Here is a 27,213-nt window from a genome sequence, read left to right as displayed (position 1 = left end):
TATAATTCTAAGTGCGAGAATTGGGGCTTTTTTCTTTGCCTGTGCCCGCCCTGTGTTATTTTCTGTTCTTAGAGCCACGGTTTAGTATATTTTCTTCCAATTTGCTAGTGTTTGTTAAATGGTAATTTCTTTTTGTTTTCAAATAAACTTTTCTCCTTTTTCTGCAACAATATTTTCCCATCTCTGGGAAGAATCAACTGTTTACCTGCCCCCCTTGAGTGATTGATTTTGCGTAAACCTTGCAGACTTTTGGTAATAAAAATGGAAAGAACAGCAGAAACAGAAATTGATGCAAAAATGGAAAAAGCTCAGCAGGTCTGGCAGCACAGTGAAGAGAAATCATTTAACCTTTCAGCTCCAGTAGCCTTGCTCTGAACTGATGGGAGCTAGAACAAAGTAGTTTTTTATACCGAAGATAGAGGGAGGGGATAGAATCTACCAAGGAAAGAGAAGAACAGTTGGACAGGCAAAGGAGTGGATAACTATCAGCATAGGAGAATGAATAGTTATTAATGGGGACTATAAGTAGCTGACAGTAGGTTGTCTGTAATAGCAGACCATGTGATAACAAGATCTGGTGTGTACATTTGGAGGAAGGACATGGGAGAAGGTGCCTCAAACCCTAAAATTGTTGAACTCTACATAAAATCCAGGAGGCTACAGGGTCCCCAAGTGGAAAATGAGGTGCTGTTCTTCCAGCTTGTGCTGAGCTTAGCTGGATCACTGCAGCAAGCCTGAGATAGAGATGTTGGCCAAAGTAGCGTGTTGAAGTGGCAGGTAACTGGAAGCTCAGGGTCTTTTTTTTTTTCTGGACAGAACATAGGTGTTCTGTGAAGTGCTCAACTAGCCTAAGCTGCTTTTTCCAAAGTAGAGGAGACCACATTGTGAGCAGCAAATACAGTAGACAGATTGAGTGAAGTACAGATAAAGTGCTGCTTCACTGGAAGGTCTGTTTGGGCCCTTGAGTACTGAGGAGGGAGGAAATAAACAGGCAGGTATTACACCTTCCGTGGTTGCAGGGGAAAGTATCATGGCTGTGGGGGTGGGGCATTGGGAGAGAAGGAGGATGGACCATGCTACCCAAAGGGAACAATCCTTGCTGAAGGCTGACGAGGGTGGGCGGGGGGGGGGGGGGGGGGGGCGGGCGGTGAGAGGGGAGTGAAATGTATGTCTGGTAGTGGCATCCCACTAGAGGTGGTGAAAATAACACAAGTGATCCACTGGATGTAGATTTGGTGGGATGGTAGGTAAGGACAAGGGGGACCCTATTGCTGTTGCAGGGGGGAAGAGAAGGGGCGAGAGCTGAAGTGGTGAGAGATGGGTCATATCCGGCTGAGGGCCCTGTCAACTATGATGTTGGGGAGTCCTTGGTTGAGAAAAAAAGGTGGACATCTCCTATTCCAGCCCCCTTCTTGAAGTTGACATTATCAGAACAGATATGACTGAGACAGAGAAACTGGGAGAATGGAATAGTCTTTACAGAAAGCAAGGTGTGAGGATGCATGGTCAAGGTAGCTGTGCAAGTCGGTTGGTTTGTCATAGATATTGGTGGCCAGCCTATCCTCGGAAGTGGAAACAGATGTCAAGGAAGGAAGGGAGGAGTGAGATGGAACAGACGAAGGTGAGAACCGGGTGGAAATTGGAAGTGAAGTTGATAAACTTTCTCAATTCCAATGAGTGGAGAAAGTAGCACCTTTTGATATCATTGATATTCTGGAGAAAGACTTGTGGCTCGGGGGCTGGAATAGGACTGGAAGAAGGGTGGAACATTCCCCACAAAGGGACTGAGTCCAGGGAGGAGATGGGAGAAAGTATTTGAGAGCTAATGTTCAGCTTCTGCAATGTAGAAGTCAGTCCATCAGACTTTTGATAGTGTTGGATGTCACAGTTACCCTTCATTTTATGTGCACCTTTATGCTTACATTGAGTGACAGTACTACTCGCAGATGTAGGCATCTCTTTGAGGGAGCTTGCTGAGTATGGTTGTTACAAATAGTGCATTTTTGCATAACACCTGTGGGTGGCAGGGGAGCCTCAGAATGCAAGTGTCTTACCTGAGCTTGTCTCTATTTCAGAATAACACAGCCAAGATAGTGAAACAGTTGAGCAAGAGCTTTGATGATGAAGGTCAGTTGTCATATATTCTGTCTGCACCAAGTTTAAAGGAGCTAAAGTTGCATTGCTTTAGACTTGTGATGTTTCCACCACCAGTTTGACTGGTCTCTGTTTAAACTGCACCTTGAGAGGAAGTAATACATACTTGTTTCTGTTTTATGAATAGTGCGATGAAGTAAAATTTGTTCCTTGTTTGTTTTTTGGATCAAAGCAGTTATAATTAATTCGCTACTGATTTAAATAAGTTTCTTTCTTTTGTCTCACACTCACCTAAGCCACAGGCACTGACAGTTCTTTGGTGCCACTCACAAATGGTTATTTGCCTTTTGGGGCAATGAGTGTCAATTGCACGACAATCCAGGGCATCATAGGCAATCCTGATGATGCTCAGCTGCCCAAGATACATGCTTTTCCCAAATAAGTGGATAGTGAGTAGAAGTTAAGCCTTCAGTGTCCATTCTCCAGCTCAATTTAGTCATGCAACCATTATTTTTGTGGAGTTAGCTATTAACTGATCGTGCCATTAGGTCTCAATGGTGTTTGTTTTGAAAGCAGTCCTTTTTATTCATAATTCCGTATTTTATGTTTTAGAGCTTAGGAAGTTGGCACAAGTTTTGGTCAACCATTGGATGACTGTAATTCGTTCTCAGAGTGCAGGTCCTGGCGCACAAGGTAAGTTTGATTATTCATGTTGTTTGTCAGTTACTAGAAGTCTTATGTCTGATCAAAAATGCCTTATGCTCTAATTTAACTGTAGTCAAATTGTTTTTATGGGGCTGCATCTCCAAACATAACTCATCCCAAACCTTGAAAGTCATTTCTGCTACAATTCTGCAGATCCCATATATCTTCCAATGTCTTCTGACCCATGTTTTACTGCAGGGCAAATGCAGCCAGTCTTGGCCTCAGCAGATGCCCATATAAATTGATGGTTGTTGAGTGACTATTGAGAGAGAGAACTGTATATTGCATCAAAGTGCTTCTGCGGTCTAGGGGCATTGAAAATCACTGCAAAATGCAACTTTTGTCCAAGCTGTGTAAGCCTAGCTCCATCCAGTTCAAGGAACAGGAACTGTGCTGGCGTATTTTCAAACTGGGTATTAATTCTACTAGATGCTAAACCTACATTTTGGGTGAAGGTATAGGAAATTTGAGTTGATGCTTAGTATTATTAATTTTATGTGTTGTTTTTAACAATAAAATCTTAGACCGATAAATGTAAGAGAATGTGTAAACTTAATGTTACCTATAAAGTCATTATCAACTAGTGAAATCTTTAGGTATCTGGCAGCCATTCTGGTGCCCATCTTCTGTGGGAGATGATTGGGTTTCTCCTTGTTGAATCTAGACTAATCAGTATAAATGGGTCATCAGAAAATTATAGTGAAACTTACTTTTGACTGCGATGTAATCACTTCTTTAAATCACTGCGAGTGCTTCTGATTAAAGAAGAAAGATAATTTGGGCAGTGGAGCTGGTTTAGTCTAATATTTAAATCTGCAACCTCTTCTCGAGCATGTAAAGAACTTGCTAGGTTAACCTTTTTAGTGCTTTTCTTTTTTTAAATCCTGTAGATAAACAGCCAGAGAGGAAGAAGCGGAAAGATGAAAAGAAAGATGAAAGCAAGATGCGAGCGCCAGTTTCTGAGCGAGTCCCAGATCCCAAATCAGACCTCAGAGTGGAGACAAAGGAAGAGGAATCATTGGAGAAGAAACGAGAGAAGCCCAAGTCGCTACGGACAACCGCACCCAGTCACGCCAAGTTCAGATCAACAGGTGGGTATCACATGTAGTCATACACTTGTAATGCATTAATCTCCCTTAAAACAATCATTGTCCTAGCCTGACTGCTGCTTGACTTGTTTCTTTTTCCACTCATGTTTTACGCCTGTTGTTGCTTGATTCTTCACACTCTAGTTCAGTTTTATGTCTGATGTTATCCGCAGATAAGTGCTGAGAATGCTTGGTGCATGCTTTATTTTTGCACATTTGTTTCAGGACTCCATTTGACATAATTTATTGAAAGAGAATTTTGATTTAATATTTTGAATTTTAAGAAGAGGTCACCTACCTCTGCAAAAAAGCAAGTGTCATTCCCTAATGAAATGCAGATCCAGTCTTTTGTGATTCACCTTGCTTTTAAAGAGTTGCCAGTTGGTAACTCCTTACTTCTGTTGCTGTTATTGTGACCATTGCCTTCCTTCTAACTGTTTGCAGGCCTGGAAATGGAGGTTCCTGTTCTGCCAAAGAAGAGTTCTTCTGGCCCAGTAATTTCCGACAAGTACAACATTAAGCCAACACCTCTGAAGAGACCAAGGTAAGACCACTTTGTAATAGCACCATTTATTGTATGGCCAGATGCAACAGCGTGGTAAGATACAGCATACTCCTAGCAGCTAGACACTTGAGAGAGTTGCATGTACTTCCAAGAGAAATATGCAAAAATAAGTGACTGTTCTCATGCTGGTATGAGTGCTAGCTCCATGCAGATTATTTTGAAATATGTTTTGAGTTGGACTGGGTGGATCAGTGTAGTACTGTCATAGAGTCATAGAGATGTACAGCATGGAACAGACCCTTCGGTCCAACCCGTCCATGCTGACCAGATATCCCAACCCAATCTGGTCCCACCTGCCAGCACCCGGCCCATATCCCTCCAAACCCTTCCTATTCATGTACCCATCCAAATCCATGGGAACTCATGCCCAATGGGGACATGAGCCATGTATTGCTTAAAGTGCATCTTATGGTAGAGCTCAGCCACGGTTTTCCTTCCTTGCTGTCTCCGACTATTTAGCTTGTTTTTGGTCCGTGCTGATACCCTGCCGATGCAACGTTGGCTTAGAACTGTTCCCTTGCCCATTATGTCAAACTCTGCAAATGTGTTACTTTAGGTTCATGTGCAGTTCCCATTTAAATTCTGTGACTTAATCTGTTCCTTCCAACCTCTCGAGCAGTAAATTCTAGATTCCAACCATGTGCATAAAAATGTGTTTCCTCGTATAGCCAGTAGTTCATGTGCCAGTTATCTTGCATCCATGTCCTATGATTTTCAACCCTTCTGTTATTGGGGGCGGTTTCTCTCCACGTACTGCCCAGACACCTTATGGTTTTGAACATGCTATAAAGTATTTTTTCAAACTTCTTTTTAAGATCACCATAACTCCCCTGTTTTTGTACTCTCTACCTCCATTTATACAGCTTCACTAACTGTTTTTTCAACTTGTCTTTGACCAATACACAAATATCACCAGTTGTTCATATTCCTGTTGTGTATCCTTTATCTCCTATTGCCTCCTCTTTCTTCCTGTCAAATGTATTATGTCATACCTCTGCATTAAATTTCAACGTCATATGTCTGCTCAAAGACTGCATGGTAACGCAGAATCACTGCTGGAGGGACCTGGGTTCGATTCTAGCATTGAGTGATTGTGCAAACTCCACACGCATTCCCCCTGTGCCTGCGTCAGATCCACCGGGTGCTCTGGTTTCCTCCCACAGTGCCAAAATGTGCAGGATAGGTGGATTGACTGTGATAAATCGCCCCAGTGTCCAGGGAAGTATAGGCTAGGTAGAGTATTGATGGTAAATGTGGGGTTAGGGGTAGGGTGGGCTTATTGGAGTGGTCTAGGTGGAATGCTGGTGCAGACTCGATGGGCCAGGTGGCCTCTTACCACATTGTAGGGATTCCGCCAGCCTGCCTGCGCTGCCTTCAGGGCTCACTAGCCTCCTCAAAGTCCACAATGCTTGCTGCTCTTGTGTCACTGATAGAGCCATCTTTGTATCCATGCTGCCACTTAGACATTTTAGTAGTAAACCTAAATTCGCTTCACGACTGATGATCCTGTTTTTTGTTGATTCCTAGCCCATCTCTAACAAGTAGCTCTGCACCACACATGGAGAAGAAATACAAACCGCTCAACGTGACACCCAACACTACGAAGGAAATTAAAGTTAAAATTATTCCTCCCCAGCGTAAGTAAGAGTATTTTGAAAATTAGAAGTCTCCGTTTTCAATTTGCTTCTCACCTGAAAAAGTGAGTGGTTGTTGAGGATGCAGTTCCACGAGCACCAAACACCTGCTGGTGCTTAACTCTGTATCACGTCATTATTTGAAGCTCCAGGTGACCCTGTCCTCCCATAGCACTTTCATGTGCTGGCAATATCTTGAGAATGGATGCTTTGTTTAACTGTGCTCACTTGTGTCTGCTCTCCCCTCCAGCCACGTGAGGGGGACTGATGCTCTAGAGGTCCCAGTAAAACAAAAAAGCACAACAAATTACATTTGTGTAGAACTGTCCTGAGAGAGTTGGGCTCTGGGTTATCTTGTTGAAAGAATTTTGGATTCTGAGTGTTTCTATTGGCGCTTAAGCTCTAACTTGACACTTTGCTCATATTTCTGTAGCCATTGAGAGTACTGATTTTCTAGAGGCGCTCAACTCCGCCCCCGTGCATGGACTAAAAATCAAGAAGAAGAAGAAGATCACTTCCCCAACTAGTGTCAAGGTACTAAGGTGCAAGCTTCCCTTTCATTCGTTCAAACACTGAACAAGTTAAGGGTGGAGATTATCGTAAAGTTGCACAGTTTATTGGTAGAAAACTGTTGGTCATGCTTACAGAAACAAGTTTGTGCAGGGAAAAGTTTATAAACAAAATTCTATATCTTTTATTGAGAAGCATGATTTTGAAGTCCATTACTAAGATCCACTTTTAATTTGACACTTGAGTTTGGTATGCTTTGAAATGGCCTGCCAAATGGAAGAAATGTCAGTGATAATAAGCTTCAACATTTGGCAGTAAGAAGTAGTGCTTTTTGTTGTAGCATGTTCTGGTAATAAATTCTGCATTTCTTGGAATGGATGTATTAATGTTGGAGAATGGGTTTGGGTTTCTGAGATTGCATTTGTAAACCATAATTATTCAAGTCATTGCCCATTAAGGTGATCTGACTGAAGCACAAAGTTGCACAGTTAAATGCAGTGGCTTATTCACAAGTGGCGGTTTAGACCATCAGGGCTCACAGATGAAGCTATGAAGAGAAGTCAAGCAATATTGTTACTCAGCTGATAAGATTATGGGAGGACATAGTATAAAAGGGTATTGAGAGGCATTTGGATATGATCTCCTGAGAGTAGGAGAAAGTGAGGACTGCAGATGCTGGAGACCAGAGTTGAAAAATGTGATGCTGGAAAAACACAGTAGGCCAGGCAGCATCCGAGGAGCAGGAGAATCGACGTTTCGGGCATAAGTAGGTCTGGTTATCATATAAGTATGAGCTTGTTGAACCAGTGGTCACTTCTGATTTTTAAAAATCCAAAGTCAGTTGTTTTGTTAGCATTTTAAATATCCAGTGGGTGCTCCAAAATTGGGTTCGTGAAAAGATGATTAAGTCCAAATGGGGATTGTGTAATAATATGGGTATAAACACCCTTATCTGCAAATCTGTTTGCAAGCTGCTGTCCAGTCAGAGCACTTTGTAATTGTTGTGAATATTATTGCTTTACTTTCTAAAAAGGGTCTTTAACCCTTTGGTTTAACTTTTTATCATTTCTCTCTTCCATTCAGTCCAATCCTTTTGATCAAAAGTCGAGTCCTGAACAGATCAGCACCAAACCTGCTTCTCCAGAAGTTGCTATCGCTGAGCCTATGGAAGTGGAGAGACCTAGTACACCTGTGCCACTGGAGGAAGTGTCTGAACCTGTGGAGATGAGTAAGTCTCGTTGTAATGGTTGTACAGTGCTTCAGATGTTTTAGCCACATGATGGTTGATGATCCTGTTAGTAAACAACACATCAATTATGAACTTTACCTTCTGTAAGTCACTAAGACTGGGCACCTCCTGGCATTTTGTGTTTTGTCCTTATTGCTATCCAGTGATGACAGAAGTAGACAGATCCCATTTCATTGTGTCCATTACCTACCCCCAAGATGACATTTTCACTGAGCTGTAGTATGGAATGTACAAGGAGAAAGTGAGGACTGCAGATGCTGGAGATCAGAGCTGAAAATGTGTTGCTGGAAAAGCACAGAAACAAACTTCTTCAATCCAAATTATTTTGGTCTTTGTGCTTCAACTGAGCCTTTGTAACCTTATCTGCATATCCTCGCTTTCTTTCTCTCACATACTGACCTAATTTCCCTTTTAAAGTTGTTTATACAAACTACCTCAACTAAGTAGTGTCAGCAGCTTCCACTCTGTGGGTGAAAAGTTTCTCTTAGGTCCTGTATTGGGTTAATTAGTGACCATCTTGTATTGATTCCAAATTTTTGATTTCTGGGTATGGTGTTAAATGTGAGTTATGACTCTTATTGTTTTTATTGTAATTAGCATTTGAGTTAGAAACAGTAGAACCTCAGGCTATCTGATTGCATTTCTTTCTTCTGAGATTCTCACTCCACTTGTTCTCATGGGAGATAATCTGGGAGCAGAACACCAAGCTTCCTGTGACAGTACTAGCCTGAAAATGTTCAATCTTGTCTGACATCTGAAGCAAAGCAGACTCTGGCCTGATTAGACCATTCTTCTGTAACGTGTGTTTCATCAGTGCAATTGGTGAATTAGGGAACAACCTTTTTAAAAACGCAAACTCTCATTGGCTATTAAGCAATTCCATCCCTTGCACTAGGTGTTGCAGTGTCCTGAGGACTGGATTTGCATCACGTAGTAATTCAGTTTGCATGCTTTGTGGTGAAGTGCCTCGCGAAAGGTACAGTGCTGTACTCAGTTACGTTCAACCTTGTTTCTTGCAAATCTCACTGTGTTTTCCGTGAACATGGAAGAGCAAATTTGCACAAATGTGACAAGAACCATCCCAGGTGAAAACATGGGTGGTGACCATAAAAGAGAGGCTATAACACTTGAACAGAAAGTAGATGTGATAAAGTATTTTGAGCATAATGAAAGAACATGAGTCTATGCTACACATCATTAGAGACAATGTGGAAAGAAGTAAAGCAAGCTGCATTGCTGGAATAAGTCTAAGTGCTAGCAAGTCTGTGAGGTCACGAACAAAGAAACTTGAGATGGAGCAGCTTCTAAGTGTGTGAATAGAAAATCAATCCAAAAAGTGGTCTGGGGCCACTTTCTCACCATAAAGTGGAAAGCATTATCAATTTGAGGATCTAAAGAAAAAAGCTTAATATCCTGCAGATGTGCCTGCCTTCAGGGCTAGTAGTGGCTAGTTTGCTGGATTTAAGAACCACTATGCTTTTTATAACATGAAGTTATGTGGCGAAGTTGCCAATGCAGACTGGGAACGTGTCCTATCGTTTTCTCCCGTGCTGAAAAGAAATGATTGAGGAAGAAGGCTATACCTGAGATCGAATTTTCATTTTGGATGGAACCGGTTTATACTGGAAGTGAATGCCATCCAGAACCTACATTTCTAAGAATGAAGCATATGCTGCAGGTTTTAAGGCTGCAAAGGATCCTATGACTGTTTGTTGGATACCAGTGCTGGTGGAGACTTAAAGCTTAAGCCTGTGGTGGTGTACCATTCTGCTAACCTGCAAGCCTTGACAAGGTACCTTAAATCCACTGCAGGTGTTTATTTCCAGTCAAGCAAAAGAGTTAGGATGACAGAGGCAAATTTTTTCTGACCTTATTGTTGATGTTTTCAAGGATGTTTTCAGAAATTTATTGTAGGAAGAACAATTTAGATTTCAAGACATCATTGTGGAAGCCTGGGGTGATGTCAGTGAGGACTGCTTGCATGCAGTTTGGTGGAAGCTTCTACCTCATTTTCTTCATGATTTTAAAGGCGTTTGAACCATCAGTGGAGCTTCCAGCAAGCAAAGAACATTGTCGCTCTCTTGCAAAGCAAGTTGGATTTGAAGAAGTGGAGCCTGAGGATATTGAGGAGTTGCTTGAGATCCATCGTGAAGACATCTCCACAGCTGATCAACAACCAATTGTTGCTGCGGGGGAAATTGAAGATGAAGACGATGAAGTCCAGGATGTAGCACAAGGACAGCTTTTCTCTACCCTTTTGCCTTCTATCCTGAGGAAAGTTGAGAAGTAGTTGCAGCTCTAAGAAGGCAATGACCATAATGCAGAACTAAGCAGGATAGCAGTTCATGGCATAAAGTTGAAACTTTATTGCTGGAACAGCACAGCAGGTCAGGCAGCATCCAGGGAACAGGAGATTTGACGTTTCGGGCACAGGCCCTTCAGGAATGTGGCATAAAGTCTTATCTGGCACCCTATGAACAGCTGCTTCATGAAAGAAGAAAGATGGCAAAGCAGCAAAAGCTAGATGCCTTCTTTAAGCCAACCCCAAGAAACAGTTTGAGGACAATGAACCACAGCCAACCACACCATGATGGTGATGATGAACCTCAGCCCCTGTTTTAATACAGTACTGTAACTCAGCAAACTCAAACCCCTTCAAGTTCTCTTCCAGTTTTTCAAGGTTATAGTGTTAAATTTTTATTGTATTATTTCATTAAAATCATTATGATTTTAACATTTACTTAGAATGTGCTATTATTTGTTTTAGACTAACTACTATTTTTGTTTCAGTTTTTACTGATATATTTACTGATTATTGGTGGTCCGCCCCAATCTTATTTTTCCCATCAGCCGTGTTATGACTGTTGCGCGACTTTGTATAACATGAGGTCTCGCAAGAATGCAACTAACGCTTTATAGAAGAACAGTTGTACTTGGATGGAAGTTTGCCTGAAATACTAAATGCAGTTGCTGAGGGTCTTGTGACACAGTTGTCCCTACCTTTTTGAGCCTAGAGGTCTGTGTTCTAGTCTCTCACATGGAGAGGTAATGGTATGGTGGTAATAGTGCTGGACTTGTAAATCAGAAATCCCATTACTACTGACCCAAGTAATGAGTGGGTTCAAACCCCACTGCAGCAGATGAGGTTTCACACACTCCTGTGCAATACAGTATCTCTATCTCTGCACCTCTGTGTTCAAGTCCCACTTGCCCCAGATTTTATTGTAACATGTCTGAACAGGTCAGTTCAAAATATCCAGAAGGAAAGCTAATATCTCCTACACACAAGTATTTTTTTTTTCTGCTCTGTTCCCAAGATCTGTTTTTCATTTGCCTCCTTTACCTGTACTGAAGAATTCAAACTGCTGTGTTTGAGTGTCGTTGACGTTGATTATGTTTCTCCTAACTTGTAGCTGTTGAAGAGGATACGACAGTGGCTGCAGCTGCACCAGTAGCTGAACCTTCTCCACCAGAAGCAGTGCCAGAAGCGGCCAAGCTGACAAGAAAGGGAAAGAAAAGGAAGACTGTGTCATGGCGTGAAGAGTCCAAGCTGCGAGAGTATTTCTACTTTGAACTAGATGAAACAGAGAGGGGTAAGATATGTGCTTGATTGAGGGAGTAAGGGCTCCTCTCCTTTAAATACTGACTACTTTTAACCTGACAAGCCAAGACTGAGTATGTTCTTTCTGCATAACTGGTGTAAGCATGGACATGATTGGGTGTTATGTGAAGTTTTCCTTAAGTTAATAGTGCTTGGTTGACTGGTATCAATCTTGAGCTTGACTCATTTGTCAGTTTCCCTTATCTAATTTGGTTTGAAAGGGTTTCAGTTTCTTCTCTGCTTTCTCTTTTTTTTGAGGTTAAAGTTGTTGATCTGTGTTCAGTAAAATTGAATTAAGTACTTTTCTTCCATGCTGTTGGTCACATTATTTTGGGGTTTTGTTTTATTTTTTTGGCTGATTTTGTAAATTGATTTCTTTCAGTTAATGTGAACAAGATTAAAGACTTTGGCGAAGCTGCCAAGCGAGAAATGATGATGGATCGGCAGGCATTTGAGACTGCTCGCAGGTTGAGCCATGATACAATGGAGGAGAAGATTCCGTGGACGTGCCCAGTTTTAATCGATTTGGGTCCCCAGCTAGCAGAAAGGGGCAGTAACAGTCAAGAGAAGTACATTCAGGAGGAGCGGGAGAAAGGAATTCTGCAGGAAATCTTCCTCTCCAAGGACTGGTATGTTCTTGCTGCAAATTGGTTTTCTTCTTCCCCTTTCTTGATGGGTGGACGGTGAAGCTTCGAATGGTTTTGTATAATTGGATTTCGTGGGGAAGTAGACAAACCAAAATTACTTGATAACAGTGATTGATGATAGTTACATCTGGATCAAAAGTTCTCTAGTATAAAAGCAAAACTCTTTGTCAATGTGCTAGGAATCCAGCCTTGAGTAGGTTATGCACTTCTCAGCAGTCATCCCTCTGGTGGCCAGATAGCTTTTTTGACCTACCTTTCAGGAATGTGAAGGACCTTGGGTATGAAGTATGTTATGAAATACTATGAAGTACATGGGGGTCCAGTGGGATGGTTGTATGCACAAGAACTTGGGAATTGATGAGACAGGAAAGAAAGCAAAGAACCAGTGTTCATGAATCCAGCTGAATAAGAGGATATTTAGAGCTTTAATACTGTTTAGTATGAAAAGTGTAAACTTTGCACTAAAAGCTGCGGCGACAGTCTTCGGGTTTACGCACCTTGATTGCCACCCTACAGTGTTGCACAATGGCTAGTTGTGCCTCTGCACTCTTTGAAGCTGATTTCCAATTAGTCCCTTTCCCACACTACTTTCCTAACTCCCATGCAAGTTTTTACTGTATCTGATTCCTTTTGGCAAGTTAATGATTCTATATCTATTGCCCTTTCAAGCAGTGCATTTGCATTAAATTCCCTTCCTGTCAAAACTGTTTGTAAGGCTTTTATTTGCTATTTTAGTTTCCTGTACTACTTTGTTACTTGTTGGAAATGTACCTTATCATTTCTCATGTCAAAAAGATGCTTTTAAACATCACTATTGAATTTCCCCTGCTGCTACTTTTAAATGTTTCCTTAATACTGGAGTCACTCATCCTATGCTAGTACGTTTTCTCTGTACATGGAAATAATACTATACATTGCATCTGATAAAGTACGTAGTGACAGTGAAAAACTGTTTAAAGTGTAGTGTGTAAATGTAGATGTCATGTTTATCCAAAGTAGGTATTTGAAGCCTAAATATAGTCCTGTGTGCACTTAACCTCATTAAGTATTGAGCTTGTCAACCTGTGCAGAACTATAATGAAAGTTCATGCTGGGGGGTCAGTCAGACATACCTAACGATGATGTTTTTTTAAATAAGCCAGTTTCAAAAAATGTATATTTATTTATTCACCTTATTGTGCCTATGCTTTTCATTAATGACAATCTAATTGCATTTAAATTCTCAGTGTTCCAGAGAGTCCTCATGAGCCTGATGCTGAGTCTTATGAAACTATTCCGCCCAAGATCATTCCTTTGGATGATGTAAGTCTCCTCAATCAGTTAAAATAACTTGCAATAATTGCTGAGGAAAGTTGCTCCTTTTGTGTCATATGGTATCCTAGGAGAATTTCAATTTATGTAATCCTGTGTTTATTCTTGTATTTTGTTTTGTAATCTCAGTTTCAGTTATTGAACACTAAAGGTGGTCCTTCAGCCCATGCTTCTGTCAGCTATTTCAGCTCTTCAAATAGTCCTTCATTCCTCTTTGCTGTATTCCCCACTACTCTGCAATTTTCTCCAACTTTTTTTTCCCCAAGTACTCATCTGATTTCCTTTCGGAAGTTTAATCTGCTTCCACTGGCCTTGCAGATAGTTTAATAAGTAAATCTTGATTTGGAGGTGCTGGTGTTGGACTGGGGTGTGCAAAGTTTGAAAATCTCACAACACCAGGTTATAGTCCAACAGGTTTATTTGGAAGCACTAGCATTTGGAGCGCTGCTCCTTCATCAGGTGGTTCCAAATAAAACAGTTGGACTATAACCTGGTGTTGTGATTTTTAATCCAGTATATCTTGGCCTCTTCTGCATGTTTTTACTGTGAAAACTGAGGAAATAGTCTCCAGTGAACCAAGTTCTGTTGTGGTCTGCTGAGCTAGGCCACCCTCAAGATCTCTCTCAAGATTTGTGCCAAGTATGCTGAAAGTAAAGGAAGTTTGAGATACGAGATTAGATTCACCTATGCACTCTTTCCACCTTAACTAATTCTTGATCATTATGGTATGTGACTACCAATCAGCCCTCTGAGTCCATGCACAGAATCCAATCTGTTCGATTCTATTCTGTAACACTGCAAGTTTTATTGTCCTCGTACCTATCTAATTTCCTTTTTTTTAAGATTGTTAATTGTCTCTGCTTGCTGCCCCCTCAGGCAGCTAATTAATTTGCCATTTGCTGTAACTTTGTACCCTCCTCCCCCGAAAAGCCCTGGGCCCTTGTCCAAGATTTAAAATTTGTCACTCCTGTTCTTATGATGTGCTAAGACTCCATTTTCTCTTCCCTCAAGTGGGAGTGCAAGGTAAAGATGCTCGCATGCAGGCAATGACAGACAGACATTTATAAGAGCGTAGGAAGAATTTTGTCAGGATTGTTTTTGTGTTGAGTTGTTGTGATTTAATACCTGTTGAAAGCCTTTCCCTTCACTGTGATGTTTGTTTTCTCCCTAGGAGAATGGCATAGAGGACACCACGTATGAGGAGCCAATGAAAACAGTCGCGGCTTCTCAGTCTCCTGATGGTTCAGGAAGCTCCAAGCTGCCTCCAGTGTTGGCCAACTTGATGGGCAGTATGGGCATAGTGAAGAACCAGCAATCTGGATCAAATTCCAACACCAGCATCAACGTCCAGGAGTTGCTCACCTCCCTTATGGTAGGTAGCGCAGCTGGTTAAATTTATTTTACCTGGGTTACATTTTGCAACATTTGACTTGGATCATCTGAAATTTGATGCTTCACGTAGCACTCTACGTACAGTTCAGATCAAGTAGCTTTGCTTTATTGGTAGCATTCTCACTTGTCAATGCCAGGATGTTGATTCTTCAGCACAGTATAATGGTTGTGCTACATTGCAGGTGATCTAGAAGTTTCAAATTGTTGGATTCCATGATATTATTTAGCAACTAGTTGATTGGGCCTAGATCCAAGTTACACATTTCAGTTATTTGAATGCTTGTTCATGCAGTCTGGATCTTGATGTTGAAGCATAGGGATTGTAAAATAACTAATTTTATAAAGGAGATTTTGTGACCTAAGGTGCTGTGAAATATATGGTCTTGTGAAGTAAAGGGTACTTGTTGGAGCTATAGATTAATCCGTGTTCTCTATTATTACAGAGCAATCAAAAACCCATTGAAGAGTTAGTCAAACAGCCAGAGTTCTCTGATAAAATCAAACAGCTGCTTGGACCACTGCAGAATCAAGCCCCACAAGGTATCCCATCTATAAATATCACCCCCTGTCTTTGGCAGTGAACCATACATACTTTTAATCTGCAGATTGCCTCACTGTGATAGGAATGGAATCCTGCTAAGTTTGGTAATGCCTTATTCTGCTGACTCAGTCGGTGAAAATGGGGGAAACCATCCGAATCACTGGTCTTTGCTGATTAAATAACCTCAGTAGGGATGTGAAAATTGCTGTTTCAGATTTTGAGAGAAGAGCTTTGCCTGCATTTCTGATAATTGTGCTGATTGTATTGTTGAGGACAAAAGTGGGTGTGCATGTGTGAATGTCTTGCATGGTTTAATATCTAGCTGTCACTCTCTCCGCCACTGCTTATAATGGATAAATGTCCTATGGACGAGACAGTAGCTGTTTTTGAATCAAATACCTAGGCCTTCTGCAAGACTGGAAAGAATGCATTGGATTAAGAGTAATCACTGCTGCACTCTGAGAAGATCGTCTCTTTTCCATTGTCCCTGTGATCGATCCAGTATAATTTTCTTTCCAAAGGCATGTGACTTTGCCATTCACTCTAAGTTTCCCATGCTCAGTGGCTCATGGGATGTTTTATCCTCTGGTCAGCTGTAAGTGTAGGTAAAACTTCATGCTTAATCAATACACAGGCCATTGACTAAATAACTTTCAGGGACTCCGCATCTGGCTGCTCAGTGTGGGAATTTTGCTCTTATCACTGTGTGGAAGGAGATCATTCAGTCCCTGAAACCTGTTAACTTTAGCACTGGTTTGACTAACTCTCGGAGCGTATTCCTACAACTGCTCTCTCTCTCTTCTCACAACCTTAATCTTAAACTGGGCAATTGTTAAAGCAACAAGAGCAGAAATCGCTGGAGAAACTCAGCAGATCAGCCACCATCTGTGCGAAGAAATCAGTTAACATTTAGAGTTTGACGACTCTTCATCAGAACTTACTACTTTCTCACCATCAGTGCCGTCGCAACTGCTGAGTTTCTCCAGCCATTTCTGTTTTTGTTTCATATCTGCAGCATCCTTAGTTCTTTGTTTTAGTTCACTTATTAGTGTAAGTTTAGCTTCGCTTTCTTATACTTTGTACAAAATGTTTCAGCTCAGAAACTGGCCATTCAGCCTACATGCTAATTTACATCATATTTAGAGCTCTGAAACAGACCACTCAGCCTAACACTGCCCGTGAACTTTTTTGCCAACCTCCTCACACAAGACCACGTGTCGTGGAGTCATCGAGATGTACAGCATGGAAACAGGTCCAACCCATCCATGCCGACCAGATATCCCAACCCAATCTAGTCCCACCTGCCAGCACCCGGCCCATATCCCTCCAAACCCTTCCTATTCATATACCCATACAAATGCCTTTAAATGTTGCATTTGTACCAGCCTCCACCACATCCTCTGGCAGCTCATTCCATACACACACCACCCTCTGCATGAAAAAGTTGCCCCTTAGGTGTCTCTTTTTTTTTTACTATATCTTTCCCCTCTCACCATAAACCTATACCCTCTAGTTCTGGACTCCCCCACCCCACCCCAGGGAAAATACTTTGTCTATTTACCCTATCCATGCCCCTCATGACCTTATAAACCTCTATAAGGTCACTGCTCAGCCTCTGAAGCTCCAGGGATAACAGCTCCAGCCTTTTCAACCCCTTCCTGTAGCTCAAATCCTCCAACCCTGGCAACATCCTTGTAAATCTTTTCTGAACCCTTTCAAGTTTCACAACATCCTTCTAATAGGAAGGAGACCAGAATTGCACGCAATATTCCAAAAGTGGTCTAACCAACGTCCAGTACAGCTGCAACATGACCTCCCAACTCCTGTACTCAATGCTCTGACCAATAAAAGAAAGCATACCAAATGTTGCCTTCACTATCCTACCTACTTGCAACTCCACTTTCACAGTCCTCCTATTCCTTTCTGTCACGTGATTATCTAATGTTAACACTGCAGAGATTGTTGGAATGATAACTGTCCTATTTTGTGAACCTTTCTGTCCTACAAATATTAATAGTTTTGAGGCAGTGTTTGCTTGACTTTGAACTGCCGGTTGATGTTTGTGAACACATATTGAATAATCCTCCCACTTTCTTGATTCTGTCTCCTTGCAGGTCAGAGAATGGCTGCCCCACCGCCAGCAGTAAATGGCTATCCTCCAAATCAGAATAACGTGCCTCATTTCCATCCTAGTGGCCCTGCAGCACCAGGAGGACCTTTCCCAGGTATAGTTAAAGCTCTGTTCCTGCATTCAATACCAGAGGTGCTTTACTTTTCTTTAAAAGTACATAAACCATGCAGGCACTCTTACCCCTTGCTCTGGTCCTGTGGTAAGCTTAAACATACTAGAGTGCTGTGGCGGGTGCACTGAAGGGGAGTTTGGGTGTAAGGGTGGAGAAGGACCTGATCCTTCCTCCTCTTGGCCTGCCCAGTGTGTTCCCTGTAGATGTGCATAAGAAAATAACTTGTTACCATGCTCACTTTCCGCACAAGAAAGAATATCTTGTTAGGTCGGGGATCCGAAAATCCCCTGAGTCTGTCGGGTTGGTGGAAGATTGTTATGGAGCACAATCCTTTTGGATTTTCTCGCAAGCATGGTTCACCACAAGACTGAGAATTTCTTATAGGACATGGCAGCCCTTTTTTGGAATATCTGGACACAGATTTGTCTGCCACACTAATAAATGCTTTTATGTAGCTGTAACAATTGTTTTTTATGGGTCCAGTCTCCAGAGAGATGGAACTGCAAATGTATGAATATATGTAAAACTAATGCTCTCAATATTTGAGAGTGAGTATTTTGTTTGGCTGAGCTGAGTTATTAATTGTTAGTTAGTTGTTGGTTATTATTTATTAGGTAGTTAGTTGGAGTTTTTTAATATTTTTCTATACATTTACATGAGGACGGTTTGGGTGTTGGTGCTCTTTCTTTGTGTTGTTTTGAATTGTATTGTAATATTTGTAATAAAATTTATACTTTTCAATAACAATATTTTAATAAGTGAATGCTGTTTGAAGATTTGAGATTTAAAAAAAAAATGTTTGTTTCTATTCAGCTCCCCATGGCCCTGGTGGCCCGAGGATGATGGGCCCACCTCACCACCAAAGGGATGGCTACTGGGACCAGCCAAACGACAACATGAGGGGCAACCCACATGGCATGCGTGGAGGTCCCTATCAGCGAGGTCGGGGACGTAACGGTGACCAGAACTTCCGAGGTCGCAGTGGACGGGGCCATCCTCATGGAGGAGGAAGGGGAGGACATGGCAACCACGGGGGAGGAATGGGTGGCAACCATGGTGGAGGTATGTGGGCAACTGACAGCCTGGCATTGATCTCTGGAGATGTTTGGTTGCATTTGGGAAGCTTCGAGAAGATGGTGTCAGTGGTGGAGTCATTTATAGATCCCCTCATGGCTGTTGGTGATTGTGGTGTTTGGTCATTAATTCTGGAACTGCGCTATGAAGAGATTTTTTTTGAAAAGCCCACCTTAGAACTCTGAGCTTTTGTCTCTTTCTTCCACCGCGCATCCCCACTTACAGATTTAAAGTAATGCAAGACAATCACTAAACATTCGAGCTGCAGCCCAACAAAAGGTTGGGTGAACATGCAGCATGGGTTGGTACCTGGGATTTTAATGTTGTGGCCATTTCAGAGACATGGCTAGAGTAGGGGCAGGAATGGTTGTTGCAGGTTCTGGGATTTAGATGTTTCAGCAAAATCAGAGATGATGATGATGATGATGGTGATGGTGTTGGGGGCGGGGGGGAATGCTCAGTGTGACATTGTTAATCAAGGGTAGTGTGATAGTAGCTGAGAGAATGTTTGAGGACTTATCCGCTGAGGTTAGAAACAGGAAAGGATAACAAAGATGATTCTTGATAGGAGTGAGAGTAACAGGGTAGTTGTTATGGGGTCTTTAACTTGCCCAATATTAACTGGGAATACTATAGTTCAAGTAGTTTAGATGGGTCAGTTTTTGCTCAATGTGTGCAGGAGGGTTTTCTGACACAGTATGTAGACAGGCCAACAAGGCGTGATGCCATATTGAAATTGGTACTGGGGGATGTACCTGGCCAGGTGTTAGAATTGGAGGTAGGTGAGCAATTTGGTGTCAGTGACCATAATTTGGTTATGTTTACAATAGCAATGGACAGGGATAGGTATATACCACAGGGAAAGAGGATAACTGGGGGAAAGGCAATTATGATCCGAATAGGCAAGATTTTAGGATGCACAGGACTGGGAAGGAGACTGCAGGAGATGGACACACTTGAAATGTGGAGCTTATTCAAAGAACAGCTACTGTGGGTCCTTGATAAGTATGGAGAAAGTGAGGACCGCAGATGCTGGAGACCAGAGTTGAAAAATGTGGTGCTGGAAAAACACAGCAGGCCAGGCAGCATCCGAGGAGCAGGAGAATTGACGTTTCGGGCATAAGCCCTTCTTCAGGAATGAGGCTGGTGTGCCAAGCTGGCTGAGATAAAAGGTGCTGGGAATACGACAGCTGGAAGGAGGTGAGGGTGATAGGCCAGAGAGGGGATGGGAGCGGAAAGGTCAAGAAGAAAATTGCAGGTCAAGAGGGCGGACTGAGATAAGGTGGGGGGAGGGGAAATAAAGAAGCTGGAGAAATCAACATTCATCCTAGGCAGAAGATGAGGCGCTCTTCCTCCAGGCGTCATGTGGTCAGGGTCTGGCGATGGAGGAGGCCAAGGACCTGCATGTCCTTAGTGGAGTGGGAGGGGGAGTTAAAGTGTTCAGCCACGGGGTGGTTGGGTTGGTTGGTGCGGGTATCCCAGAGGTGTTCCCTGAAACGTTCCGCAAGTAGGCGGCCTGTCTCCCCAATGTAGAGGAGACCACATCGAGTGCAGCAGATACAGTAAATGATATGTGTGGAGGTGCAGGTGAATTTGCGATGGATATGGAAGGATCCATTGGGACCTTGGGGGAAGGTGTGGGCGCAAGTTTTGCACTTCTTGCGGTTGCAGGGGAAGGTGCAGGGAGTGGAGGTTGGGTTGGTGGGGGATGTGGACCTGACGAGGGAGTTACGGAGGGAGTGGTCTCTCCGGAACATTGATAGGGGTGGGGAGGGAAATATATCCTGGTGGTGGGGTCTGTTTGGAGGTGGCGGTGGCGGAAATGACTGGGGATGATACAAATGTATCCGGTGGTTGGCGGGGTGGAGGGTGAGGACCAGTGGGGTTCTGTCCTGGTGGCGATTGGAGGGGTGGGGTTCACGGGCGGAGGAGCGGGAAGTGGAGGAGATGCAGTGTAGAGCATCGTCAATCATGTTGGAGGGGAAATTGCAGCCTTTGAAGAAGGAGGCCATTTGGGTTGTTCGGTAGTGGAATTGGTCCTCCTGGGAGCAGATGCGGCGGAGGCGAAGGAATTGGGAATATGGGATGGCATTTTTACAGGGGGCAGGGTGGGAGGAGGTGTAGTCTAGGTAGCTGTGGGAGTCGGTCGGTCACTTTAACTCCCCCTTCCACTCCGCCAAGGACATGCAGGTCCTTGGCCTCCTCCATCGCCAGACCCTGACCACACGACGCTTGGAGGAAGAGCGCCTCATCTTCCGCCTAGGAATCCTTCAACCACAAGGGACGAATGCAGATTTCTCAAGCTTCCTCATTTCCCCTCCCCCCACCTTATCTCAGTCCCAACCCTCGGAATCAGCACCGCCCTCTTGACCTGCAATCTTCTTCCCAACCCCTCCGCCCCCACCCCCTCTCCGGTCTATCACCTTCACCCTCTCCTCCTTCCACCTATCGTATTCCCAGCGCCCCTCTCCCAAATTCCATCCCTCCTACCTTTTATCTCAGCCCGCTTGGCACACCAGCCTCATTCCTGAAGAAGGGCTTATGCTCCTCGGATGCTGTCTGGCCTGCTGTGTTTTTCCAGCACCTCACTCGTTGATAAGTATGTACCTGTCGGGCAGGGAGGTAGTTATCGAGAGATGGAGCTGTGGTTTACTAAAGAAGTTGAAGCTCTTGTCAAGAGGAAGGAGAAGGCTTATATGAGGATGAGGCGTGAAGACTCAGTTAGGGGGCTTGAGAGTTATAAGTTAGCCAGAAAAGATCGAAAGAGAAGGCTAAGAAGAGCCAGGAGGGGACATGAGAAGTTGTTGGTAAATAGGATCAAGGAAAACCCTAAGGCCTTCTGTAGGTATATCAGGAATAAAAGAGTGACTAGAGGAAGGTTAGGGCTGATCAAAGATAGTAGTGGGAAGTTGTGTGCGGAATCTGAGGACATGGGGAAGCGCTTAATGAATACTTTTCGTCTGTATTCACATTGGAAAAAGGACAATGTTAGTGAGAATACGGAGATGCAGGCTACAAGATTAGATGGGATTGAGGTTGACAAGGAAGAGGTTTTAGTAATTTTGGAAGATCTGAAAATAAATTAGACCCCGGGGCCGGATGGGATTTATCCTCGGATTCTCTGGGAAGCCAGGGAGGAGATTGGAGAGACTTTGGCTTTGATCTTTATGTCATCATTATCGATAGGAGTAGTGTCCGAAGACTGGAGGATAGCAAATGTTGTTCCCTTGTTTAAGGAGGGGAGTCGGGACAACCCTGGGAATTACAAGCCAGTGAGCCTTGCTTCGGTTGTGGGTAAGGCGTTGGACGAGGTTATAAGAGATAGGATTTATAATCATCTATATAGGGACAGTCAGCATGGTTTTGTGAAGGGTAAGTCGTGCCTCACTAACCTTACTGAGTTCACCGAGAAGGTGACAAACAGGTGGATGAGGGTAAAGCGGTTGATGTGGTGTATATGGACTTCAGTAAGGCATTTGATAAAGTTCCACCGGTAGACTGTTGCACAAAATACGGAGTTTTGGGATTGAAGGTGCTTTAGTGGTTTGGATCAGAAATTGGCTAGCTGAAAGAAGACGGAGAGTGGTGGTTGATGGAAGTGTTCATCTTGGAGCTCAGTCATCAGTGGTATGCCACAAGAGCCTGTGTTGGGACCACTGCTGTTTGTCATTTTTTATAAAGGATTTGGATGTGGGCGTAGAAGGATGGGTTAGTAAATTTGTGGATGACACTAAGGTAGGCAGTGTTGTGGGTTACACAGGGACATGGATAAGATGCAGAGCTGGGCTGAGAAGTGGCAAATGCAGTTTACTGCGGAAATAACTGGAATGCAGAGTACTGGGTTAATGGTAAAATTCTTGGCAATGTAGGTGACCAGCGAGAGATTTCTGTCCAGGTGCATAAATCCCTGAAAGTTGCCACTCCGGTTGATTAGAGTTTTAAGAAGGCATATGGTGTGTTGGCGTTTGTTGATTGGGGGATGGAGTTTCAGAGCCACAAGGTCATGCTTCAGCTGTACAAGACACTGGTAAGGCTGCAGCTGGAGTATTGTGTACAGTTCTGATCACCACATTATAGGAAGGATGTGGAAGCTTTGGAAAGGGTTCAGTGGAAACTTACTCGGATATTGCCTGGTATGGAGGGAAGAAATGACTGAGGGAACAGAGGCTGTTTCCGTTGAGAGGTGACTTAATCGAGAAGTATAAGGTAAACACAGGTTTAGGTAGCGTGGACAGTGAGAGCCTTTTTCCTTGGATTGTGAAGGCTAACATGAAGGGACATAGCTTTAAATTGAGGGGGATAGATTTAGGACCAATATCAGGCTTACTTATTAGGGATCTGGAACAGCTTGCCTGCAAAAATAGTAGACTCTATGACACTAAGGGCATTGAAATGGGCATTGGATATACATCTGGATAATAATGCAACGGTGTAGATTAGATGGGCATCAGGTTATTTTCACAAGTCAGCACAACATCGAGGGCCTAAGGTGGACAGTGCTGTAACGTTTTATGTTCTATAAGGTCGCACTTTGGAATTGTGAAAATGATTCAAATAAGTCGCTCAGTTGGTTTCTGTTTTCTGTGTTGCTTTGGAAAAGAATAACCCTTTCATTGTAGAATTTAAAGTGAGTGTTTGAACAAGTTTAATCGTGCAGTATTGAGTAGGTGCAATGCCATGGCCATTGCAGCACCTTTGGCAGTGACAGTGTTTCAGCAGAACGACTGAAATGTTTATCTGTTGGCCTCCTTTGCATGCAGTGCTCAGTTCAATCCCATGCTATCCAGTCCTTTCTCAATCTCATTCCAGGTACTGTCTACAGAGAACAGTCATGGCTGGAATAACACAAGACAAGGGCTGGGCCTAGCCTAGCCTGTTGTCTTCCCTTCAGCAATTTGGGAAGGACAATACACTGTGTCCCAGGGAAGAGCGTTAAAACGAAACAAAATCGTCTTATCTGCCCCATTACAGTCTGAGTGAGCCTTTGTATTCAAAGGGTGAAGTTTTAAAATGATAGTGTGAGAGAGAAGGTTGGGGTGGAACTGGCTAGACCAAACCCTTTTCCTTTTGTATACTTTTCTTAAGTATGTTTTTTAATAATATTGTACTCTCTCTCTCTCTCCCCCAACAGACATGTCGAACAGACCCATGTGTCGGCATTTCATGATGAAAGGCAGTTGCCGTTACGAGAGCAATTGTGCCTTCTACCACCCTGGAGTGAATGGCCCCCCATTGCCATGAAATTCAACACCATCCGCTTTTAAGAAGTAACAAAGGAAAACTAGCGTCGGCTGTAAAGTGCAAGAATGTGATCTGGCTGGGCCAGACACTAGTTGCTGTGGAGACTTCTGACATCCCAGAGTGAGCAGGCCTCCCTCTATCCTGTGGAAAGTTTGAACAGTTTTCACTGCTGTATTACAGACGAGCAGGACCCTGCCTGGGTCTCCCATCACGGTCTATGTAGGCTTCTAAATAATGGAACTGAAAGGACATTAGGCTTGGGGTTTAGACCACTACAATATTATTGCTGTTGCTCAGATACTCGATCCACCTCCCAGTTTATTCCCTGTCCCTTCTTTTTCCCCCTGATCCTGAACTCTTTTTTGTGTTTGCCTCTGTGAGGCTTATTAAGGCAGCCTGAGTTGCAGATGAACTTTGAAGAGGAAAAGAGAACTGCTTATTCTCAACAAGGCTGCACCTTATACTTTTGCCAGGATGAAAAATAAACAAGACCGCCCTCTTCTCATTTAGTCATTGCGACATGTGATGAAGGGCATAGGGTGGGTTGGGGTGGTGAGCAGCTTGTGGGTGGTCTGCTGAAGAACTGGGAAATGCCTTCCTACCCTCTTTTAATCTGCTGGTCTGTTGTATTGGAAACAAACAGTGCAGAGAGGACATCCACATATCAGACTAGATAACTACTGAACATTTCTACCTCTGCATTTTTAAAAAAAAAAACAGCGGTCAGCTATTTCAACACTGCATTCAACACCCAGCTGAATCCTCTCTCCCTGTATCATGTCAAGACTTATTTTCCAACAAAGGAGAAAGTGTACTGAAATTGGAGCTTACCAGTGTTTTCCAGAGATCTCTTGTGGAAGTCCTCCTGATTTGTTTCGTGCTTGGCTCCTAACTTTGTTTCCTTTTCACATCTCTCCCCCACACATTACTTTTCCAGAGCAGAAGTGCTGATCACTTTTCAGTTGCCCTTTTGGTGTGCAGTAACTGAATTTTTTTTTCAAGCTATTTTTGTAAATATCTATTTTGTAATAAATGCTCTGCATTTACCTGATGGGATTGGGGGAGGGGGGCATCAGTGTTTGTGCTTTTAGTGGTTAATGTGTCTGACTCTTGCTTGTTTACATCAGTCCCAAGTAACTGCTTGAAGCATTCTTCCCATTTGCCCTTCCCTCGCTTAAAGTAGCTCATCAAACCCAGGACAAATTCCGTCAACTCCTATCAATTGCACACCATCTGGTATGGTAGAATACATTCACCAGAGTGGAAGGACATTTTTCCTTGCATTTGTCCAAACTAAAGTTCCTGAAGTATGGGTTATGGTGTAAATCTTTTGGCATTTCTTAAGGAGGTGATGATCTTGGCATGTTACTGGAAACTTTGTACAGGGAGCTGACCGTACAAAAGCCACAGTTTCATGCCCATTGGCAAAACTACCCTTACACACTTAAAGTATTAAGGAAATCCAGCTTAATCATAACTGCCTGTATAAGGGGTTTCAGAGTTGAGACTGAATTTTGAAGGAGGAGAATGTAGGGTGACCAAGTAGGTGAGAGCTAGTAGAGAATGTCAGTAGCTTAACACTGAAGTAAAGCATTGTAGTTTATAATTAAGATAACCTTCAATTGAGTAACTTCTGTTCAGTCTTGCCTGTTCCCCTTGATTTCTGATTTTGCACTTGTAAGAAAAATGTTGAAGGGTTCATTTCAGTTTTCTACTTTTTTGTACACTTGAGAGCCACTAAGGAAACATCCATATCAGTATCCAATTGCTTGCTAATGGATGTGAAAGTAGTTGTTGATATCTAGTTTGGTGCTCAGTTTCATTCCAGGCCTGAACCTTATGATAGTTTAGTGGTAATAGGGAGAGAGGAGCTACTTTCCTGACCCACTGAACATACTTGTGTTCCTGTGAAGATTATTTCCCCAAATAGTTTGAGTGAGGAACTGTACAGCCATTTTTGTTTGTTTGTTTAACTAGAGCCCACAGCACTGTCTGATTTAATTTTTTTTTCTGACTTTAACAGATGTTTGTGAATTAAAGCCCTGGCCTGAAATCAAAATTATAATTACTTGCTTTTTAATCAAGAAAATCTACTGGGCATTTCAGTAATTCACAATTGTCATTTGTCACAGTTAGAAATGGTATTTTTATAAAGGTTCGAAGGCAGGACCCCTAAATTGACACCTTAGTGTGATGCAGCCATTAGGAGGGAGCAAATGAGGGGTGGGGGAATGGGAAATCAGTATTGTTGAGGGTTAACCATTCCGATCTTCCCTCAGAATGGGAAGTTATTACAGTGTAAGAATGTAATGGATCTGCTGAGCTCTCTCTACGTGCCCCCTCTCCACCCTCGTCCACCCATCCAGTTCTACATTGCACTAACTGTACTGTTGTACATAAAACAATGACAATTTAATGATTTCTGGAACAGGGCAGTTACTTTATATTTCCTTTGAGATACTTTGTTTAATTTTACAGATGTATGTGTTCATTTTGTCAAGTTTGTTCATTTTTTATATATATATATTAAAAAACCCATCAGAATTGATGTGGTGATAATGGCTGCTACTGATCATTTTACAGCTCAACGTTTTCTTGAACAATGGATATTGTACAGTTATGTTCCTGTGCTTAAGAAAAGAATAAGTAACTGGGACATTTTTTTTAATAAACCAATAAAGTATTTTGAAAATGGCCTGTGCCTGTGTGCACCTATGAAGGTCTGTGTATTCAGGGATCTTTGCTTTCTACAAGCGTATTCTAATGTGATTTTTACTTTCTGTGAAAAGCATTGCTTGTTTCTTATTTTTTAGAGACTTATTATCATTGGGATAATCTTTCCCTGTAATCTGTGCTATCTTTTGTATGATATTTTATTTTCTATTTTGATAATAAAACATTGCAAAAGCACAGCTGTTGATGTTAATTTGTGAAACTGCACCACACGGAATGAATGAATGAAAGAATGAACGAACTGATGGAAGAATATGGAGGGTGGTTGCTAATGGGAATTAAGTCATAATTTTTAATTTAAATGAAATTCTGCTTTCAGTACTTGAATCTCAAATCCACTAATCTCCATGAGAGAGAAACTTAAAGCCATCATTACGCTTTTAAAATAATTATTCACAACTTGCTGCTAAATGAGCAGTAACAAGTAAAATGGTTTCAGCCTAAATGTAAGCACATTAAAACTAACATCATGACATTAAGGATAAGAAAAACTACACTATCGAATGAATCTTGAATTCAAGTATGCAGAGCTATGCACATAACAAATCTGCATTAACTAGTTCTAGCCGCCCTGTGGGCATACTT

The 27,213-nt window shown here is 42.5% G+C and overlaps 1 protein-coding gene across 2 annotated transcripts in view; it reads left to right on the top strand.

Moving 5' to 3' along the window:
* ppp1r10 (protein phosphatase 1, regulatory subunit 10) overlaps positions 1-26,805 on the top strand; it is a 38,421-nt gene extending 11,616 nt beyond the window's left edge. For both annotated transcript variants that reach the window (XM_043678027.2, XM_043678026.2), the window contains 15 exons: positions 2,076-2,127; positions 2,707-2,787; positions 3,690-3,890; positions 4,332-4,431; positions 5,980-6,089; positions 6,520-6,620; positions 7,680-7,824; positions 11,259-11,438; positions 11,829-12,075; positions 13,320-13,395; positions 14,576-14,776; positions 15,240-15,336; positions 17,452-17,562; positions 18,394-18,642; positions 23,786-26,805. In XM_043678027.2, coding sequence (XP_043533962.1) covers positions 2,076-2,127; positions 2,707-2,787; positions 3,690-3,890; positions 4,332-4,431; positions 5,980-6,089; positions 6,520-6,620; positions 7,680-7,824; positions 11,259-11,438; positions 11,829-12,075; positions 13,320-13,395; positions 14,576-14,776; positions 15,240-15,336; positions 17,452-17,562; positions 18,394-18,642; positions 23,786-23,895 — 2,061 coding nt within the window. In that variant the 3' untranslated portion in view covers positions 23,896-26,805. The remainder of the gene's footprint in view (positions 1-2,075; positions 2,128-2,706; positions 2,788-3,689; positions 3,891-4,331; positions 4,432-5,979; positions 6,090-6,519; positions 6,621-7,679; positions 7,825-11,258; positions 11,439-11,828; positions 12,076-13,319; positions 13,396-14,575; positions 14,777-15,239; positions 15,337-17,451; positions 17,563-18,393; positions 18,643-23,785) is intronic.
* The last annotated feature ends 408 nt before the right edge of the window (positions 26,806-27,213 follow it).

Source organism: Chiloscyllium plagiosum, unplaced genomic scaffold (genome assembly GCF_037043375.1).
Source record: "Chiloscyllium plagiosum isolate Xiang-an unplaced genomic scaffold, Cpla_swu_hap1 HiC_scaffold_35, whole genome shotgun sequence".
NCBI lineage: Eukaryota > Metazoa > Chordata > Chondrichthyes > Orectolobiformes > Hemiscylliidae > Chiloscyllium > Chiloscyllium plagiosum.
Note: the sequence above shows the minus strand (reverse complement) of the source record. Positions and strands in the feature narration are given on the sequence as shown.